Here is a 21,276-nt window from a genome sequence, read left to right on the forward strand (position 1 = left end):
TGGCAACAGGAATACTGTGAAGAACAATAATGGAGAGGAGTTAGAAGATCAGTCAAGAGTTGGGCATTTTATTCAACATTTGAGCAAGTTAGCTTAGCCTATAGGCACATTTTACATTGGTACGGGGGGGGGGAGCTACTCAGAAAAGTACCACAGGAAAGTATTATTACAATACTTTCTCGTTGTGGCTCCCTTTTTAACTCGACCCTCATTTTAAAGGCACTGGACATTATAATTGTCAAAGACAGTCTTCTCGCTTGGTGTATTTCAACATATTATGCGTACAATATCAAACCTGTGTGAAAATTTGAGCTCGATGAGAGAATAATGGAAGAAAAACGCCCTTGTCGCACAAGTTGTGTGCTTTCAGAGGCTTGATTTTGAGACCTCGGAATCAAATTATGAGGTATCGAAATCGAATTCAAATATTTTAGTGAGCAATTACTTCTTTCTCAAAATCTTGGAGAGCTGTGGATAGTAAGACATTGTGAGAAACGGCTTCCTCCCAAGTAACGTAGTTTTCGAGAAAGAAGTAATTTTCCACTAGAATATTTGAATTTGATTTCGAGACCTCAGAATTAGATTTTGAGGTCTCGAAATCAAGCATCTGAAAGCACACAACTTCGTGTGACAAGGGTGTTTTTTTCTTTCACTCTCTTATTACTTCGACGGCCAATTGACCAATTGAGCTCAAATTTTTAGTGGGTGTGTTATTTTGTGCATTATGTTGAGATACACCAAGTGAGAAGACTGGTCTTTGACAATAACCAAAGGTGTCCAGTGGCTTTAATGCATGACGAGATACTATAAATAAATCGAGGCCATTTTCGTTGTCCACACGAAGAAAAAAACTCGTGACTTAAGTCTGGTCCTTTCTCTTGAATATACGGGGATGTCCCTTTTAACTTATTTGAATAACAATACAATATGTAGGGCCTATTGTGGTGATCCGCATGCCACCACGTAGGAGGGAATAAGACTTGTACAAATGTTTTAACCTTCTTAAAAGTCTGGTCCTTTCTCTTGAATATACGGGGATGTCCCTTTTAACTTATTTGAATAACAATACCATAATTATATAGGGCCTATTGTGGTGATCCGCATGCCACCACGTAGGAGGGAATAAGACTTGTACAAATGTTTTAACCTTCTTAAAAGAAGTAGAAGTTAAACAAGTTACTAGACCAAGCTCAGAAGTGGAAACGTGGATGGTAACTTTGCTACTTCCGTGTTGTTGCAGTGCTCTAATGATTCGGGATTGTGGGAACTGCTGTATTGTACTCCTCAGGTCATCAACACAGCCATTATGTATATTATGTCTCGTGGCCGGTCTGCAGTTGGCATTGTAACAACGTTTTCCTTTGATTTCTATGTGTTATGATGCATGCATGTATTTTCAATTGCTCATTATAAAAAAAAAGTCCACAAGACTATCGGTTTAAATAACGTACACATTATTGCTATACGTTAAGATCTCTTTTGAGTAAGCATGGTTACGAATTCGGAACTGATGGACCACCGATTTCCCTTCGTATTTTTCATTTGCAGAAATCGGAAATTTAGGTGTTCAAAATCACAATTTTTGTTAGTTTGTCTGCTTCAGGTGTGACGTTATTGAGGTAATTCGCCATTATATTTTATTGCTCATTTGTATGAGCAGAAAACGTTGGTGTTTGCATGAAGTAATGAAATAAATGTCAGTTTGAATGAATGAATGAATGACTTTGAAACTATCGTGTATGCATGGGTATGATTACGGTCTTTGCTGATGGACAAACACAATTTTTGTTAAAGACCGCGTGGACTCACTTATAACTCTATGAGGTATTACTCACAGTCGCAGACTGTCGTCCAAAAACACGCTATTTGTTTTGCAATGAGGTGGAAAGCCCCACACAAGGAAGTTTCACAACTTGTTGAACCGTGCAGTTCAACAACGGCGACAACAACTTTGATCACTTATTTAAGTCAGTTCCTCTGCACACAAACACGGAAACAAGTTCTAATACCATCATGGGGCAGACGATACCCACAACCATGTACTTCGTTGTCTTCGCCATCTTGACTGGGGGATCATGGACAAGCTGGCATGTTGCATCAGCTGCCACTACACAGGGGGCGACAACGGACACTGCCACCACTACACAGGGGGTGACAACGGACCCTGCCACTACACAGTGGACGACAACAGACTCTGCCACTACACAGTGGGCGACAACGGACCCTGCTACCACTACACAGGGGGCGACAACGGACACTGCCACCACTACACAGGGGGCGACAACGGACCCTGCTACCACTACACAGGGGACGACAACGGATCCTGTGACAACAGAAGTGGCGACGAGTCAAACAACACATGATGCGACAACGGACCCTGCGACAACAGACGATGCGACAGCTGGTTATGTCACCACTCATGAGACAACACCCAATACTCAACTTGAGACAACATCGGATTCCGTGACTCATCATGAAACTACATCCGTGACTCATGAGACAGCATACGTGACTCAAAAGGCGACAGCATCTGTGACCCCAAAGGTGACAGCATCTGTGACTCCAAAGGTGACAGCATCTGTGACTCCAAAGGTGACAGCATCTGTGACTCCAAAGGTGACATCACCCGTGACTTTGGTAACAGCCTCCACACCACCAGCTTTGGCGACCATCATTCTAGGAGTCATTTTAGCACTAATGTTTCTCATCGTGATTATCGCAATGGTACTTCTTTGGCACAGGGGAACTCTGCCGTCGTGGATGACCAGATCGTAAGTTAGCGTTAAGGCATTGCCATTAAATTTATATCAAAAATGTCCATGGAAGATGTTACTTTAAATGTTAAAGTTGCATCCGGGATAAATGTTATTCGTTTTTTCATACACTGATGTGTACTTAGAACTTTTCCGGGCTATGTGAAAACAAAACCACACCGGGCATTTTACTCGGGTGGGATTCGCACCCACGACCTTTAGTTTTTGTGGAAAAGGTAATCACATGTGTTTTACTGTTGTTGTTTACCTGTTGTTACATTTGACCTCAGTGACAATCAGATTGTTAGACCTTGTATAGCTTTCAGTTGTTTTCAGTCACAACCGGAAAAGGTTTTACTAAAGTTAAATATTTAGAGAAAACGCACCGGGATGGCAACTTAAAGGTACTGAACACATTGACATTTGGTAACTGCCAATCATAGTATTATCACTTGGTGTACCACAACATTATGCATAATAACAAATCTGTGAAAACTTGAACTCAATTGGTCATCAAAGTTGCAAGCGAACAATGACGAAAAACACCTTAGTTGCACAGATTCCTGATAAAAGGCTTCGTGTCTAAAGTCTGATAATTACTGAGCGAGAAATTACCTCTCTCTAAAAAAGAAATACCGTTTCTCACAGTGTTAGCATAAAACGTTACTTGGTAACGAGCTATGGAGAGATGTTGGTAGTAGCATACAAAGTTATTTGGTAACGAGCTATGGAGAGGTGTTGGTAGTATACTACCAACATCTCTCCATAGCTCGTTACCAAGTAACTTTTTATGCTGACAATTATTTTGAGTAATTACCAAAATAGTGTAGGCCTACAGTGCCTTAAATGCTACTATTGCAGTTTGCGTTACCAGTTCATGTACCCAAAATTTAATGTCCTCTTTTGAAAGTGTTTTAACGTATAGTGTTCATTGGATGAAACAAGGGTTAGGTATTTCTATACCTCCATGGGTTTTGAAGTCTATACAGCCATTGCAATCGTGATAATTTGCAGTTGTAAAAATTTAAAAAGAGTCAATGCTTTAAAGGAACACGTTGCCTTGTATCGGTCGAGTTGGTCCTTGAAAAGCGTTTGTAACCGTTTGTTTAAAAATGCATATGGGTAGAAAGATGTCGTAAAAGTAGAATACAATTATCCACACAAACATGCCTCGAAATTGCACGGTTTTTCGCTTACCTCGTCGAATAACACGGTCGCCATTTATGGGAGTCAAATTTTTGACTCCCATAAATGGCCGATCGTGTTAGTTAGCACAATAAAAGAAAAACCATGCAATTTCGAGGCAAACTTGTGTGGATCATTGTATTCTACTTTTAAAACATCTTTCCAACCATATGCATTTTATAAAAAACGGTTACAAACGCTTTTTATAGACCAACTCGTCCGATCCAAGGCAACGTGTTCCTTTAAGAAAGGAACAAACACTCAAAAAATAATAATACTTATTATTTTGTTTCATTGTAGAAGATCGAGGAGTCCATTTGATGTCGAGATGCAAAAGACAGGTAAGACATTTGCCCATAAAACAAAAAATAAAACCATGTTTAGCGTCCCTTCCATTTCAGAGGCCGCCTTCTTTAAAGTTTTTTAAATGACTTTTTAAATATTGTTTACCCCGATTTTTTGTTATGTTTACAAACAAAAGGGTAATTGATCTCAGAAAAAAAAAAACATTTCGAAAAAATAGCAAAGCCGTTTGTGCCTATAAAAAAAAAGTAAAAACCTCCTTCTTCCATTTTTTTTTCAAGATGGGAGGACGTTAAACATTTTGTTTTATTTGGCCTGTATACTTGTTTTTATCCTTTTAGCCCCTGGCTCGCGGTCACCTGCTTCAACACCACTGGTTCAAAGTGGAGAGGACTCCGAATACGCCGAGGTAAATCCGATTGATCTCAAAGCTGCTGCACAAGACGATGACATACACGTCTATAGTGATATCGAAGTCAACCAGCAGAACCAGAGAGGTGTTCAACGGTTCGTACCCCACAAGAAGGGACCATCCCCAGGGGTGTCGAACCAGCCTCCCGGGGGAAGCGATCACAAAGATCCATCTGATGTCGAGATGCAAACGTCAGGTAAGCTCTCTGCTCATCTTTCTTACAAATTAAGGCCCAAGCCGCCCCCAATTATGGGTGCGTTCGTTTTGATTCCCTGGGTCGACCCCGGTCTGCCCCCGGTACGTTCGAATAGCTTTGACGTCATTCCATGGGCTCACCCGGGTCAGCCCCAAGTGCCCTGCTCGTGGAGTGGGTCACTTGGGGTTTCCCCCAGGTGCATGACGTCACCAGGAGAGGGTGAGTGATCGTTCGATTAGCTCTTGTAAGGGGCTCACCCGAGTGAGCACCGCGGGGTCGAACAAAGGGAAGCTAATCGATCGCACCCAAATACAGTTAGGAGAAACGAAGAACAGTCAAGCCACACCCATTGTGTCATGATCATCATTATCATCCCAATCCTCCTCATTCCCATCATTTAGGCTGTGTTCATCCAGTGTAAGATGTAGCCTTCCTCATGTAAATGCTATTCGTTTTTTTATTTCTTGCAGTTTTGGTCCATGTTGTTCCTGCATATACCCCATGTATCTCTCCATCTTCGTCTCTGTCTAACTCTTTTTCTTTTCCATGTCCTTGGTTGCCAATCCAGTATTCTCGTTGTCCATCTGTTGTCATTTCTTAGGGCAGTGTGTGACCAGATCTCCATTGTGTATGTTCCTCTTAAAATGAAAACTTTTAGCCCCTTATTCGCGGCTACCCTTGTTCGCGGCTACCATTTTGTGCATGTTCCTCTTTAAATGAAAAAACTTTCTCCATTTATCCCCTGACTCGCGGCTCCGGTTTTTGTGTCACTGGTTCCAAGTTAGACAGTCCAGCCACAAGCCTTTTAAAATTTTAAACATTCTCATTTCAGCCCCTGGTTGGCGGCTACCAGTTTTTTGTCACTGGTTCCACATAGAGAGTCATGCCAGAACGATTGTGCATGTTCCTCTTAAAATTTTAAACATTCTGATTTTAGCCCCTGGTTGACGGCGACCAGTTTCTGTGTCACTGGTTCCAAGTAGACAACCAAGCTACAACCATTTTGTGCATGTTTCTCTTCATGCCAAATAAAAATTAAAACATGTTTAGCGTCCAGCCCGCTTCTATTTCAGAGGCCGCCTCCTTTTTTGTAATTTCTGTAAATGATTTTTTAAATAAATTTGTTTCCCCCGAATTTGTTGTTTTTTGTTTTACGAATAAAAATTATGTATTTTTAAGATCTCAGCAAAAATGTGTCGGGCAGCCTTAAAAAAAAAACTTGTTCCCTTTTTCAAAAAGGGAGGACGTTAAGATTTTATCTGGCCTAAAATGCAAACTTTCTCCTTTTAGCCCCTGAATCGCAGCTACCAGCTTCAACACCACTGGTTCAAAGTGGAGAGGACTCCGAATACGCCGAGGTAAATCCGATTGATCTCAAAACTGGCGCAAAAGACGATGACATACACGTCTATAGTGATATCGAAGTCAACCAACAGCAACAAGGAGGTGTTCCACGGTCCGTAGCACATAAGAAGGGACCATCCCCAGCGGTGCCCAGCCAGCCCGCCGCGGGAAGCGATCGCAAACCCCCGGAGCTGCCGGCCAAAAGAACCGTGCAGCGAGACTTAGGCCTGTACGAGATTCCAGACGTAAAAACTGGCGTCGCAGCACTTCGCAGCACTGCTAACGAGGAGGATGCTACAGATCACTTCTAAAGAAAGTTAATTATACCTTTGTCTTAATCCTTAAAGGCACTGGACACTTCTGGCAATTAGGGGTCTTGTCAAAACTCATCCTGGACAAACTACCGGACGAGGCTCATCCGATGTCATTTTTTTGTCGGACGGGCCATAGGATGGGAGTTTCAATGATACAATGTTTCACACGCTGAATGAGTGTCTTCTTGTCCACAGAGAGCTCTGCGGTTTCACTGGCTGATTAAACACTAAATAAACAAACCCGGGGTTTGAGTCTGGTCCCACTGTGTTGAGGTCACTGTAGTTTGGTGGAGTTTTTAACCCATTGTTTTTTGAAACAGACATGCAGTTACTATCGGGAATACTAGCCCAGTTTATGTATACCCATACTGTGTCCCCTTCCTTCCTTCTCGAGTTGATAGGTTTTCACCGAATATAATTAAATGTAATGTAGTAGTATCAAATGAAAACTTATTGATGAAAGTATTCATCGATGGTCATCGTCTCATAAAAATCTGTATGCTAATCACAGCCACCCGTTCAATATAGGTAATTCCCTTCAAATGCATATGTGTATAAATATACCTTTGAGTTTCATATAGACCATACACCTCCAAACTTGTTAGATCATGGGATGGTGCTGTACAAAGTTACAAGGATGTGCAAAAAGTGCACAACCAGTTTGTTGAGGCCCAGTTGTGAAACCGAAAACCTGCCCTGGGGAGACTCCCTGCTGTTTCCAGTAGATAGCGATCTAAACACTCCTGGGCTTTGTAAACAAATGTTCTCTGGTGAAGGCCAGTCACTGTGAGCACGTCCTAAAGCCCATCCAATAAAGTAATCACTACAAGGGAATTCAACATGGGACGAGAAACCTCGTCCTGGACGGGCGCCGTCCGATGGCTGTCCAGGATGAGTTTTGACAAGGGCCCTTACTCAGACTAATGTTAGCAACAACTTACTTGGTAATGAGCAATGGAGAGCTGTTGATAGAATAACATATTGTGAGAAACGGCTCCCTCTGAAGTAGCCTATATATAGTTTTTGAGAAAGAGGTGTTTTCTTACTCGAATAATATAGGTTTTCTCGGTCAATTTCGGCAAATGAGCAGCCAATTTAACCACCAAGCTATTCTAATGGCGGTAATGAGCAATGGAGAGCTGTTGACAGAATAACATATTGTGAGAAACGGCTCCCTCTGAAGTAGCCTATAGTTTTTGAGAAAGAGGTGTTTTCTTACTCGAATAATATAGGTTTTCTCGGTCAATTTCGGCAAATGAGCAGCCAATTTAACCACCAAGCTATTCTATTTCGCGCGAAATCGAATGCTACTAAAAAGGGTCATTCGATTTTGTTTTATGATTCGTCAAATGTAATGTTGCGTCATTCGAATTACCAAAACAATAATTCAATTTAACAATTCATCAAAACAGCATTCAAATTCGCAGACGCTTCTTGAGGCGTGTGTGTCACGAAAACGAATGACGATACGCTAAATTGGACAGAGTGACAAAGGAATTTGACTCGACTCAAAACGAAATTGAATGGTCGAATTCTGAATATGAAACGCAGTAACAACTGGAGAGGCAAAACAGCTTTAATACGAACGCATGAAAATGAAATTGATTGCTCATTTGCCGAATTTGACTGAGAAAACCTATATAGACTTTAGCTGAAGCCTTCTATATGCATCTGACGAAAGCACACAGAGTAATTCAACAAGGTTGTTTTTTCTTTGACTATTCTCTTGCAAGTTCGATGACCCATAATATTGAGCCGAAATGTTCATATTTTGTTGAGTCAATCACAAAATGACGGACGGTGTTTAATAGTTGACAAAGTAAAAAAGAATCCAAGCAATTTCGAGACATATCATGATATTCTACTTCTAAAACAATTTTCCAACCATAAGAATTTCAATTCGTTTCATAACGGACGCTTTTATAGCCCCAAATCACTCAATCCAGGGCAACGTGCCCCTTTAATATTATTAGTATTACTAGTACTCTAGATATATGGTAACAGTATGCGCTTTTTACTTCTTTTTTGGTGGGGGGGGGGGGGGGGGTGGGGGAGGCGGGGTATAGTATAGTTCCATTCTGTCATGCGATATTTAACATGTATTTGTGGTTTGGGTTGATACACAGCTTTTTTTCGGTAGGAACATTTCATTATTATCTGTTAAAAATATATATAAACTTTCTCAGAAAATTAGCAATTTTAGCAAAATTAAATAAATAAATAATACATTTTATTTGTCAAGTTGACATAAAAAAAAAGAATGAAGTGTATTTTTCATAACTATTTACTGTTGTATCTTTGTGTATAAAGAACATTTGTATTTTCTTACAGAAAACTATTTGCATATTGCGTAACTTGCATGTTACATATTAATTTAGTACATGTACAGTCATCATGTTGAATTGGGGTTGCATCTATCTTTGTTTTGATTGCCGTGACGTTTGGTATAATTTGTAAAACTAGAAAAAGTCAAATCCAACTTAAAAAAAAAATTGCGGGAAATTCTCAGTTACTTTTGGTTCACGTTTTCACACTTACTGGTAACCCCAGAAGAACTGACAAGAAATAACTATTAAAATAATGATAATAACTAGGTCTTATATAACACTTTTTACAATGACGTATCAATGCGCTTTACATTAGTGCCCTGGGGTGGATTTCACAAAGGTAGTCCTAACTTAGGACTAGTCCTAGGCAATGCTAGGAGATAGGACCAGTCCTAAGTTAGGATGAGTTACTGGTCCTAACTTAGGACCAGTCCTATCTCTTAGCATTGCCTAGGACTAGTCCTAAGTTAGGACTACCTTTGTGAAATCCACCCCTGGTGCGACGGATTTCACAAAGAGCTAAGCAGAAAGTTAAAGGCACTGGACATATAATTGTTAAAAATTAAAAAAAAAATTGTTAACATACAAACTTACTTGGTAACGAACAATGGGGAGCTGTTGATAATGTAAAACATTGTGAGAAACGGCTTCCTCTGATGAAGTGACTTAGTTTATGAGAAAGAAGTAAATTCTCAGTAAAATAGTCAAATTGATTTCGAGACCCCACGCATGAGGTCTCGAAATCAAGCACCTGAACTTCGTGTGACAATGGTGTTTTTTCTTCCATTATTATCTCGCAACTTCGACGATTTATTATTATCACGCAACCTCGACTTTTTTTATGTTGAGATACACCAAAAGTGAGAAGGTGTCCAGTGTCTTTAAACGAACATTGTGTGGAGGAGGGTTTATAATTATTTAGTAGTTTTCTAAGCGGTTGCATTTCTTGGGAATTATGATCCATGATGTCAAAAGATCTGTAGAAAGTGTAAAAAATTGTTAAAATTTGTACGCAAAAGAAAGCCACAATTTGTTTATATGAAACACTATTTAGTAATACGAGTTTACTAATTCTTTTATATATTTTAATATATATTATAGATTTGACCTTATTATTTGATGCGCGTCTTTGAAGGCACTGGATACTATTGGTAATTGCTCAAAGTACAAATCGTTAGCATAGAAACTTACTAGTTAGCGTTCAATGGAGAGATGTTGATAGTATTAAACATTGTGAGAAACGGTTCCCTCTGAAGTAACGTCGTTTTCGAGAAAGAAGTAATTTCTCACTAAAAAAAATTAAATTTGATTTCGAGACCTCAGAATTTGATTTTATGGTCTCGAATTCAAGCATCTAAAAGCACACAACTTCGTATAACAATGGTGTTTTTTCTTTCGTTATTATCTCGCAACTTTGACGACCACGAATAAAATTGATTTCAAATTGTCGCAAGTTTGTTATTTAGTGCATGTTGAGATACACCAAGTAATAAGACTGGTCTTTGCCAATTACCAATCGTGTCCAGTGTCTTTAAAATAAATTCTTATATCATGTGGCTTTAGGGAGATTTTAAAAACAAATCTACACAAATGATAAAGCGATGGCACTAACGAGCTTCCGTAGCATGCTGCGACAGCATGACATAATATTAATTAACAATAGAGCAAGCACAAACCCATTAAGTAGAAGACACATCATGCTAAATTAAAGTTTTTTTCTTTGCAAAGTCACGGGTGGATTGTGTAGGTTTGTTGTTTGTATCTTATGAGTGGATGATTTATATTTAAAGGAACGTTACAGAGTTAGTAAGAAAACAAAATCGTGAAGATCACAGATTTACATCAAACTTACAAGGCCTAATGATGATGATAGTAGAAAACATCCCTTGAAATATTTCTGCCTGAAATTTCATATTTGATGAGAAATAAATAGTTAATAACTATGCGTTTGGAGTTTATTGCTCAGTGAGCGTTTTATTAATTTTTCTTGTTTGCATCAATGTCAAGCCAAATGTGTAATCGGGTTTTCACTATTTTCTCGTGACCCAGATGGCCGATCGATCTCAAACTTCTACAGGTTAGCCAGTTTATGTACATGGCGGATTACATGAAGTGCTTACACTACCAGCTTACACTAACTGTTTTGTTAGCAAAACCAATTCTGTAATGTTCCTTTAAGTGATCTTGTGCATAATACCCCAAGACATCGTGGCTTACGATCTACAAAACACAAACTCCTTCAGGAAAAAACGAGAAATCATCGATGGGGGGGGGGGGGGGGGAGAAGTTTTCAGAGCGCAGCACCGAGGCTTTGGAACTCCCTACCTGAAACTGTGAAACTTTCAAATTCACGTAACATATCCAAGAACAGTTTAAAAACTCATTTCATGTAGAAGCATTTTGCTATGTTCATTTTTCTTATTGTTATGCTACTTTCATTGTTTTTTTTTTGTTGTTTTTTTTGGTAGAGCAGTGCCATGAGCGCGGATACCGGCGTTATACAAGTTTCCATATTATTATTATTATTTTCAAACTTCCTTGTTGACATGACCTTCTGGTGTTTTCGAAATCACTACCACTGCATGACACAAACCCTGTATTATAGTTTGAGATCACTCAGGGGGAAAGTGAACACTAAAATACCTACATTTTACTCCATGATTGATTAAGTTATTGAGTTGGTTTAGAGGGGGACCTCAAAGCAGGAACCGGAGGCAATTTCCTTGTCTGCACATTTCAAATTGCCATCCTCGAAAATATTCCTGAACAAAAATTGCACCCCGTATGCCACAAGATCACCAAGTCGAAAGTGAACACTGAAAACCTACGTTTTCCCCTGGTTCTTATTCCATGATTTATTAACTGAGTAGGTTTAAAGAGGGGGGGGGGGGGGAGCTGAAACCGGAACTTTAGGCAATTTTCTTTTCTGTACGTTGGAATTTCCGACCTAAAAATAAATCTTGATATTTCTTTTTCTAATCGGTATAGAAGAAACCAAGTTCCCCATTGAAAAGCACTTAACGACAGTGACAATTTCCCAGTACAGTTAAATTAAAGATCTAGGCAATCGATTAGTATGGCGATGTATTGTATCGTTAAAGTTATTATAGTTTGGGATGCAATATTGTGTTCTGTACATCAAAATTGCCGTCCTCAATAATGCTCTCGCTGTTTTTTTTTAAGGGTTCGATTTTTTTGAATCGATTCAGAAAGAAAAGAAATCCCCAACTGAGAAGCACTAAAGACTCTGGCACTGTTGATGTACAGAACAAAAAGTGCACCACGTATGCCTATACCATGAGATATCCAAGCCGAAAGTAAACATTGAAAGCTTACATTTTTGTCTTTTTTTCATGGTTTGTACTCCATGGTAATTGTGTTGGTTTAGGGGGGGGGGGGGAGCTCAAAGCCGGAACCGGAGGCAAATTGTTCCCTGAAATTACGAAATGCAATCCTCAACAATTTGCCTGATGTTTTTTCGAATCGATTTAGAGAAGAAGAAAAAAAAAACTCTTATTAAAAGCACAACGTCAGTGGGAATTTTGATGTACAGAACACAAATTGCGTCCCGTATACCATACGATCACCAAGTCGAAAGTGAACACTGAAAAACCTACGTTTTTTCCTGGTTCTTACTCCATGATATAATATTGAGTTGGTTTATTAGAGGGGGAGCTCAAAGCAGGAGGAAATTTCTTTTTATGCTCATTAGAATTGCAATCCTCAAAAATTTGCCTGATGTTTTTTTAATCAATCCGGAAAAAGAATTCCCAATTGAAAAGCACTTAGACAGTGGCAACGTTGATGTACTGAACAAGAATTGCGCCCGTATACCAGGAGATCACCAAGTCGAAAATAAACCCCAAAAGGCCTGCATTTTCCCCTAATCCTTATACTCCATGATATAACAATTGAGTTGGTTTAGAGTGGAGCTCAAAAGCGGAACCGTAGACTATAAAAAGTTGTGTAAACAGTTCACGTGAAGATCAAGGCATTCAATGTATGACATTGTGTACCGTCTAAGTTATTATAGTCAAGGTTGCAATATTTTTTTCTGTATTTTTTTCTTTGAATCGATTCAAAGGAAAACAAAAATCCCTATTGAAAAGCACTACGACTGAGGCAATTTTGATGTACAGAAAAAAACGGTCCTACTAAAAGCCGACAACAAGCCGACAACGCCGACAACAAGACCAGAGCGCCGCCAACACGCCGCCAACAAGTTTTAAATACCTCCAAAATGGCAAATAAACCATAGATATATTAGAACTATATGTGTTCTGTAATATAAACATAAATTTAATGGAAAAACTTCACTAAAAGTGTGTATTTTTTAACCAGAAAAAAACTTCACTTGCACGGAATGCGGTCGGACGCCATCTTGGCTTAAAAACCGTGTTTGGACCAGACCATTATGATACGGGTAGATTTAGCACTTGTCAACAACAGAGGGCGGGCTTCATGTGAAGACCTTCACTGCAGTAGACCTTATCGCAAATACCAATGCGCAAGCGCAGATGGTTGAATGAGGTGCATTGTGGGATAGATATGAATCAAATTTTGCTACCAGCTAGACCACAATGCACCTAATTCAAAGCTTTACGCGCGCGCCCCAGTATTTGCGAAAAGGTCTGTGTGCACAGTGCATGACGCCCGCCCTCTATTGCTAAATCTGACTTACCCGCATCATAATGGACTGGTCCAATCACGATTTTAAGCCAAGATGGCGTCCGACCGTTTTCCGTGAAAGTTAAGGGTTTTTTTCTGGTTAAAAATTCACACTTTTCGTGAAGTTTTTCCATCAAATTTATGTTTATATTACAGAACACACATAGTTCTAATATATCTATGGTTTATTGGCCATTTTGGAGGTATTTAAAACTTGTTGGCGGCGTGTTGGCGGCGCTCTGGACTTGTTGTCGGCGATGTCGGCTTGTTGTGTCGGCTTTTAGTAGGACCCGAAAAAAATTGCGTCCGGCGCACCTTCACTGCACTTCACCACAGTGTTGTTTAAAGTTAAATTTTTAACCATGTCGCCATCATCGTTACACCAGGAAGCTTATTTATACATCCCGTGACAGCACTAATTTATTCGGTTTGTGTTCGTATTTCTTCTACGGACTTTGTGAAATCACCGACCATTGCAGAGCACGGAAATAGACTTTTGTTATGTGTTCAAACTCAACAGTTGGGCTGATTTGGATGTGAAGTTACAGAGGCATCTATAGCTGGTGCTTTTACTAACTATAGAGACTGGCCGAAGCGGAGCCAAAGAAGCATTTGTTGTAATTAGCAACGTATTTGAAATGGTTTATTGGATCAACGACGTCTTCAGTATATTTAAATACATATTTTCTTATGATTTGGATATCTCTGTAAATCATTTAGAGATGCAGCCTCAACTAGATTTCTCTATAGAAGATTGAGCGTTATCTCTAAATCATTTAAAGATTATATGTAAATTGTATTTTCATTTGAAACTGCATCGACCTGTTGTTAGTATATTGTTAACATGTGTTTCTTAAAATGCAGTATATTTTATTGACAGGTTTTATGATACTGAAATAGTGTACGTCGCCATTGACTTGAAATGCTTATTTGACTGGCAACATCGGTGACTTGAAAGGCATTTATTGAAAGACATGATCATGCATCACAGCATACAATGAAACCGTAGCCGATTTAGATAATTATTTTAGAGCTATCTTTAAAATGAAAACAAACAATTTGTCAAAAAAATTTAAAGATATCTCTAAATAAATTAAAGATAATTTTAATGAATTAAATGTAAAATCTCTAAATTTAGAGATATCTTTAAAGTATTTTTAAGACGTTGCTTATACTTATAAATGTTACTTTGGCTCGCCATACCGAAGCTTTGGATGATTAAGTGAAATTTTACGCCAAACAGAACTTATCTATTAGCATAATATAATGTTGCAAGTAGACTGGCCAAGTCTTGGTCTGAGTGACGTTGTCAAGTAGACTGGCCCGGTCTAGCTTTGAGAGATCGACCATTACGTCGTCTGGATAGAGAGTGACGCAGTTTCTTCGTCGTTAATTTGATTGTGTCGAGTATAGAATGAAAAAGGATGCTCTTCGCATCCAGTACTTGTATTAAGTAATGCAAGTTTAGATCGCAGCCAGTTTCAACCGAAAGATGCTTATTCTTGCACACAACATTTGATATATTATGGTGTAAAGGGGCACTGTGATCACAAAGGAAGCTCGTTCAAAAATCTTGAAAACCACCAGCTGCAGTTCATCAGTGACAATTGAGGAAATCTAACTTGGATCTTGACGGCTTGATAGCGACAGTTAAACAATTTTAAACGAAAACGTAAAATAACTGGTATACCATCATGTGGCAGACGATACCCCAAAGAATGTGTCTCGTTTTGTTCGCCATCTTGACTGTTGGACAATGGACAAACTGGTACTCAGTGTCAGCTCAAAGCTATCTCCCAGTTGAGTTGCAGGGACAGTATACGAGTTCACAAATAAGGATGCACTTCTGTGCCGATGGAGGGTAATCATCTTGTTTATTCTTATATCCTGAATTGGCGATATAGACCAAACATAGTTCCATTTTTTTATGACCAAAATACTAGCCATGATGGGGAGTCAATAGTTTCAATAATTTGATTTTAAAAACATTACATATAAATAAAGTGTTGTTTGTTAAACAAATACCTCCTAAACTTCGCTGGAAAAATGACCAATAATGCATTTATTCACACGATAATATTATGGTTGTTACTTGTATAACGATGAAAACATGTTTAAAATTAATAATTTTTAAGTTACTCAACATTTTATTGCTTTGTTTGACACAATTCAGAGATGCTGCAGGTTTTCTTGTCCTGTTGTCCTGTTGCACCTATGTTTAGCCTACTGGACGTAGCTGATTGACCAAAATCGAAATATTTACAGTGATATGAACAGTTTTGTTCAGTTTGAGAAGGGGGGGTTCGCCTCTGCCCACGCGTCACCACCAATCAACAATTTTGAGTTTTTTTTTTTATAAAATGTTGATGATTTTCAACTGATATTCAATCCTGGCATGACTAAACTTATCCAGTTGTTTAAGTTGTCGGTTTGTGTTTTATTGACAGGGATACCTGCTTGCCTATTGGAGGCCTACGGTATATTTGCTGTGGAACTTATACATACCAATGTTTCAGAGACACAGGTTTGTTTAGATTTTTTCTCTCTTTAGAACTTCTTGAAATAAACATAAACTTTTCAGCTATTTTTTCCAGCATTTTTTTAAGTTTTTGATGTTTTTTCCTTTTCATCAGAGTAAAGAGAATTATACAACCAGTTATTATGATAATTTATCTGTCAGCGCCCTCAACCGCATGAATTTTGATATTATGAGATTATAATATTTTCACGGCACAACGAAAATGTTTTTGTTAGACAGTATTGGCACATCTATATTCCTTAAGGGAGGGTGTACCATTAGTAATTACTAACAAACAACAATAACCATAAAAATTGTTAAGATACACTGCAGCTGTTGTTAATGTATAACGTGTTGGGAAACATTTCCCTCCTCCAGAAATGTGGTTTTAGAGAAAGGGATTTAAAAGATCGTCAATCTGAGAAACATTTCTCAGATTGTGTATTCCAGGATTAATCTTTCTTCAGAAACGCTATCACCTTTTTAAACGAAATGTTTACAGTTTTATTGTAAATCAATATTATTTACATTTATGGATTAAAAGAATCGATCAGTAAAAACCACACACCCGCAAGACGTAACATTCATCTATTTTCGAGGTAAAAATACCAAACTAACAATAGGACCCCCTCAAACAAACTATTGTTGTGCACCATACGGCGTGTTCGGTTAGCATTTGATTTTGTTCGTCAGGTCGCATTAAAAGTATTTTCTCATTCGTGTTATTGCAGAACATCCCATGTGTAAGGAAGATGGACAAGTTTATTTTTGCAGTTATCGAGATGCCATCGTGTGTCAGTATGAAGACCGTAGAGGTTCATGCATCTACTCCAACTCGTCCTCTATTCAACCTCTGTGCGTGTGTAAAGAAAATGGCAGCTGGCCAATATCTGATGCACAGTCGTCTCAAATCAGAGGGTACGTACTTTGACGTTGGATAAAACCAATATTCTTAGATAAAAAGCAAATTCGCATTTCGATTTTCACTTTGGAAAAATGATTTGTACCAAATGCTTCCCTGGTGTTCGTTTACTGCGGTGCTGAACAAGAAAAAAGATTGCACGGGAGATTGACTGATCTCTACTGACAGACGTCTTCAACGATTTACCACAAGCTGCGCTCTCAAACTCACAGGTCAATTTTTAACTGGGTTCGAGGTCACCGTGACCCATGATGAGGCCTGACTCATTTCTGGGTCAGGCTCGAGCGAGAATCGATTTAAATCTTGCGTCAGTTTGACCCCAAACTAGACTTGTAGACAAGTCGTTAAATAGTATCGTCGCGGTGATAGCGTTCCGAATCCCTGCGATTCCCGCGGTATTCTCGCGAGACTGCTGGCCCCATTTAATGGTCGGCAACCAGTAGTACGCGGAGAACAGTGATCTCGCGAGAGCACCGCCACAACTCGACTATCTCACCGCGGCAGACCATTGTCCAAACACGAGTAATTTTGACACTCTACCGGGTCATATTCAAATGACAAACAAATGTCATGTTCGCGTCACACTATTCTTATGCGAATGTATTCAAATGCTATGCGCAATTAGGGCATACTCTTGTTTTCATAGTTTTTTAAAATAAATTCTTCATATACAAATCATCAGTTTGAACCCAGATTTTGTCAAACCAACCGTTATACTTTTTAATATGAAACAGAAGTTGCATGGACATTGAAACCACAGTAGGTTCGCCAGGCTCGTCCCCAGGGCCACCAACAGTAACCTCTTCAATGAGTGATCAGACAACAGTAACATCTCCAACGAATGACCAGACAACTGAAACCATCGCTCACCGAAAGTCAGGCAGTGGAGAGGTCAACATCACATCCATTGTTTTAGGAGCCATCTTGGTTATTGTTCTTCTTGTCTTGCTAGTGCTAGTGGTGATGGTGGTGAAACTCAGAAGGAACCAGACACCCACGATGAAAGTAACAACGTGAGAATTGTTAATATGTTGTATGTTCTTTATTTCCAAACATCACAATATATAATCTTAAAACAAACATGCATGGGGTAGGCCAGAGCAACTTCCCCCACATTTCAAACAAGTTTTGGATCATGCTAAATTGATTGCTTAAGCTATCCTGTGGTGACACTGATTGCACATCACACATTGCACGTTTCTTTGAAAGCACTTGCGAAAATAATATATGCAGTGTAGCAGAATTTGAAAATATGTGCAGTGTGTGATGTCCCTTCAGGGCCACCTTTGTATTGTTTCCACAACAACTAAAGCTAAAAATGGAATATTGCTAAAGGGAAGGAGGGCCGGGCGGAGGATAGAACAGCATTAACCTTAATTTAATGATTCAACGCATCCTACAAACAAAACTATACCAACTAAGAAATCAACAATAGCTTCCAAACAAACAAGAAACCCGCCATTTTACTTTGACACCCTTATCATGTGTTTCTGCAGTCTTACCTTCTCACATTGGCCTATACAAACTACACGAATTTTAGCTAATTTGACCAACAGCCAAGAACGTAGCTAAAGTGAAGATACTTCGCGAACAGCAAATGAGACAGCAAACAAAACCTGTGATTTCTTATCGCAATCCCATTTCACATAAACCATTACTTACACTTTGGAAACAATTTATATAATCATGTCGATTTTTCCTACAGGAATCCCGCAAACTCCGCTGCCAATTCAGCTGGTAAGTATTCCATGTGACGATGATATTTTCAAGAAAATAACAAAGTTATAATAGGAGTAACCCTCAACAGTTGTGCATCATCCTCTTAAAATTATAATAATTTTATCATTAAAGCCCCTGATTCGCGGATACTAGTCCCTACTCTACTGGTTCCAAGAGGTGGCGACTACGCATATGCTGACGTCACTCCAACGGATCACGAAACTGCCGTACATGACGATGCCGTTAACCACACCGATGGCAATGTCAAATCTAACAAGCAGAAAAGAGGTCTTTTTCGGTTCGGAAAACACAAGCAACGTTCACCAGGGATGCCAAACCAGCCCTCCGGGGGAAGCGATCGCATAGCCCCGGAGCTGCCGACTAAAGGAACCGTGCAGCACTTGTACGAGATTCCGGACTTGAAAAGCACGACTAAAGCAACGGGCGTCGCGACCATTGGAGCTAATAATGAGGTCTTGGGGGAAGGAGGCCTTCCGGACGAGGAGGAAACCATAGAGCATACTTATTTCGAAAGAAAGTGATCTCTGGATTTGTCTTATACATTAGGAATAATAAGGGTATTAGAAAGGTTGTAAACGTTTACTGTTACACACTTTTTAGTGATTTATTTGTTTCGGGGTATATAGTCACAGCCTTTATATCTATAGGCGATACTTTACATATCAAGCTTGTGTTTTTGGTCGTTACATAGTGTTTGGTTTTGGGGGTTTAGAAGTTTTTCATAATCTGTTAAAATAACAATATAGTATTTTTGTCAGAATTTAAATTATTTTAGCCAAATCAATTCATTCATACATTTCTCTTTAAAGGCAGTGGGCACTATTGGTAATTACTCAAAATAATTATTAGCATAAAACCTTACTTGGTGACGAGTAATAGGGAGAGGTTGATGGTATAAAACATTGTTAGAAACGGCACCCTCTGAAGTGCCATAGTTTTCAAGAAAGAAGTAATTTTCCACGAATTTGATTTCGAGACCTCAGATTTAGAACTTGAGGTCTCGAAATCAACCATCTAAACGCACACACCTTCGTGTGACAAGAATGTTTTTTTCTTTCATTCATATCTCGCAAGTTCTATGACCGATTGAGCTCAAATTTTCACAGGTTCATTATTTTATGCATATGTTGAGACCCACCAACTGTGAAGGCTAGTCTTTGACAATTACCAATAGTATCCACTGCCTTTAATGAACAATGAAGTTTAAAAGAAATGAAACTCTTTATTTTATGTCATACTTTTGTGTAGTTTTTGTGTGTATTTGTTCATACAACTAAATGGAACTGTTTGCACAATTCGTAATTTTGCATTTTACATTGCACAAGTTAAAGACACTGGACACTATTGGTAATTGTCAAAGACCAGTCTTCTCACTTGGTATATCTCAACATATACATAAAATAACAAACCTGTGAACATTTGAGCGCAATTGGTCGTCGAAGTTGCAACTAACTGTGAACGAAAAACCACCCTTGTCACACGAAGTTATATGCTTTCAGATGCTTGATTTCGAGACCTCAAAATATAATTCTGCATGAGGTCTCAAAATCAACTTCGTGGACAGTGTTTCTTTCTATCAACCTCTCCCCATACTCGTTACCAAGTGAGGTTTTATGCTAATAATTATTTTGAGTAAAATGGACACTGCAATATCAATTGACACTTAAAATTTTAATTGCACACCAAGTGCTTCGAAAGCTAACGATGTCTAACCTTGCGAAATGACGTTTGGTATTATTTTTGTGAACGCCTTTCTTATGCGACTTTTGGTTATACATTTTCACACTTGTTTAATACACCGATCCATTAAGCCAGGCCCAATTATCATTGACCAATCACAACCGCGAAATCTGATCACCATTTGAACCGTTTGGTGATCTTTGCACTAATGGTGATCGGGTTTCGCGGCTGTGATTGGTCAACTGGTTTGGAGGCGGGGCGTAATGGATCGGTCTATTGCTAACACTGGCAAACTCACTACCAAAAGCTTTTTCCATTACATGGGTAAAAGCCACCCCTGCCATTGAAAGGCTTGCAACTCTAACTTCACCCAAAAGGAGGAAAATGTTAATGATTTTGTATAGTATTTTATCAATTTTTAATTGTAAAGTTGCGATTAAAAAAAAGAGGAAATCAGCTGATCCGAGGAAAAGTTGCATGCCTGCTTTGAGTGGCAAAGGAGTTATACAGGATTGGTAAAGCTGACAAAATGGTCGTAGACGGTGTTCTTATTTTTTACGTGAAATAAAAAGCTTGTAAAAACTCGGACTTGTGAGTTAGGAGAAAATCATGAGTAGCTCATTCTTAATTAGTCTCGTGCTTTTGCAAAGTCATAAGGGGATTGTATGGGTTTGTTGCTTGTTGTTTGTCGTTGACTGAACGGTTTATTTTCAAACTTCCCTGTTCTATACCCCGCATTAGGGATCAGTCACTGAGTAGAAAGTTGAAGGCTTAAATCCGAACTGGAGCTGGAGTTTAAGTTTGTAAACAGTTCCCATCATAAACATCGCATAAATCAATTTACAAAACCTTGTGTACCCGTTGTGCTCAGTGAAGTATGACGATGTATTGTATTATGCTTTCACTTCAGCATA

At 39.0% G+C, this 21,276-nt stretch overlaps 2 protein-coding genes across 2 annotated transcripts; both read left to right on the plus strand.

Annotated features, from left to right (window-relative positions):
- The first annotated feature begins 1,213 nt into the window (after window positions 1–1,213).
- LOC139938904 (uncharacterized) lies at window positions 1,214–19,866 on the plus strand. The gene is made up of 6 exons (XM_071934560.1): window positions 1,214–2,771; window positions 4,239–4,279; window positions 4,583–4,849; window positions 6,140–6,450; window positions 13,365–13,391; window positions 18,937–19,866. Exons 1-6 carry the CDS (start codon window positions 2,014–2,016, stop codon window positions 19,201–19,203), a joined length of 1,671 nt encoding a protein of 556 aa, XP_071790661.1. The 5' UTR covers window positions 1,214–2,013; the 3' UTR covers window positions 19,204–19,866.
- On the plus strand, window positions 15,197–18,696 carry LOC139938081 (uncharacterized). The gene is made up of 5 exons (XM_071933460.1): window positions 15,197–15,363; window positions 15,950–16,026; window positions 16,752–16,938; window positions 17,677–17,955; window positions 18,648–18,696. Exons 1-5 carry the CDS (start codon window positions 15,197–15,199, stop codon window positions 18,694–18,696), a joined length of 759 nt encoding a protein of 252 aa, XP_071789561.1.
- Window positions 19,867–21,276: the final 1,410 nt, after the last annotated feature.

Source organism: Asterias amurensis, chromosome 6 (genome assembly GCF_032118995.1).
Source record: "Asterias amurensis chromosome 6, ASM3211899v1".
Taxonomy (NCBI): domain Eukaryota; kingdom Metazoa; phylum Echinodermata; class Asteroidea; order Forcipulatida; family Asteriidae; genus Asterias; species Asterias amurensis.

Bases quoted from the DNA above. Each gene is read 5' to 3' on its own strand.
- LOC139938081 (XM_071933460.1), top strand. From the start codon at position 15,197: ATGTGGCAGACGATACCCCAAAGAATGTGTCTCGTTTTGTTCGCCATC. The intron at 15,364-15,949 runs GTAATCATCTTG...TTTTATTGACAG, and splicing joins CACTTCTGTGCCGATGGAGG to GGATACCTGCTTGCCTATTG. The intron at 16,027-16,751 runs GTTTGTTTAGAT...GTGTTATTGCAG, and splicing joins CCAATGTTTCAGAGACACAG to AACATCCCATGTGTAAGGAA.
- LOC139938904 (XM_071934560.1), top strand. From the start codon at position 2,014: ATGGGGCAGACGATACCCACAACCATGTACTTCGTTGTCTTCGCCATC. The intron at 4,280-4,582 runs GTAAGACATTTG...TTATCCTTTTAG, and splicing joins TGTCGAGATGCAAAAGACAG to CCCCTGGCTCGCGGTCACCT. The intron at 4,850-6,139 runs GTAAGCTCTCTG...TTCTCCTTTTAG, and splicing joins TGTCGAGATGCAAACGTCAG to CCCCTGAATCGCAGCTACCA.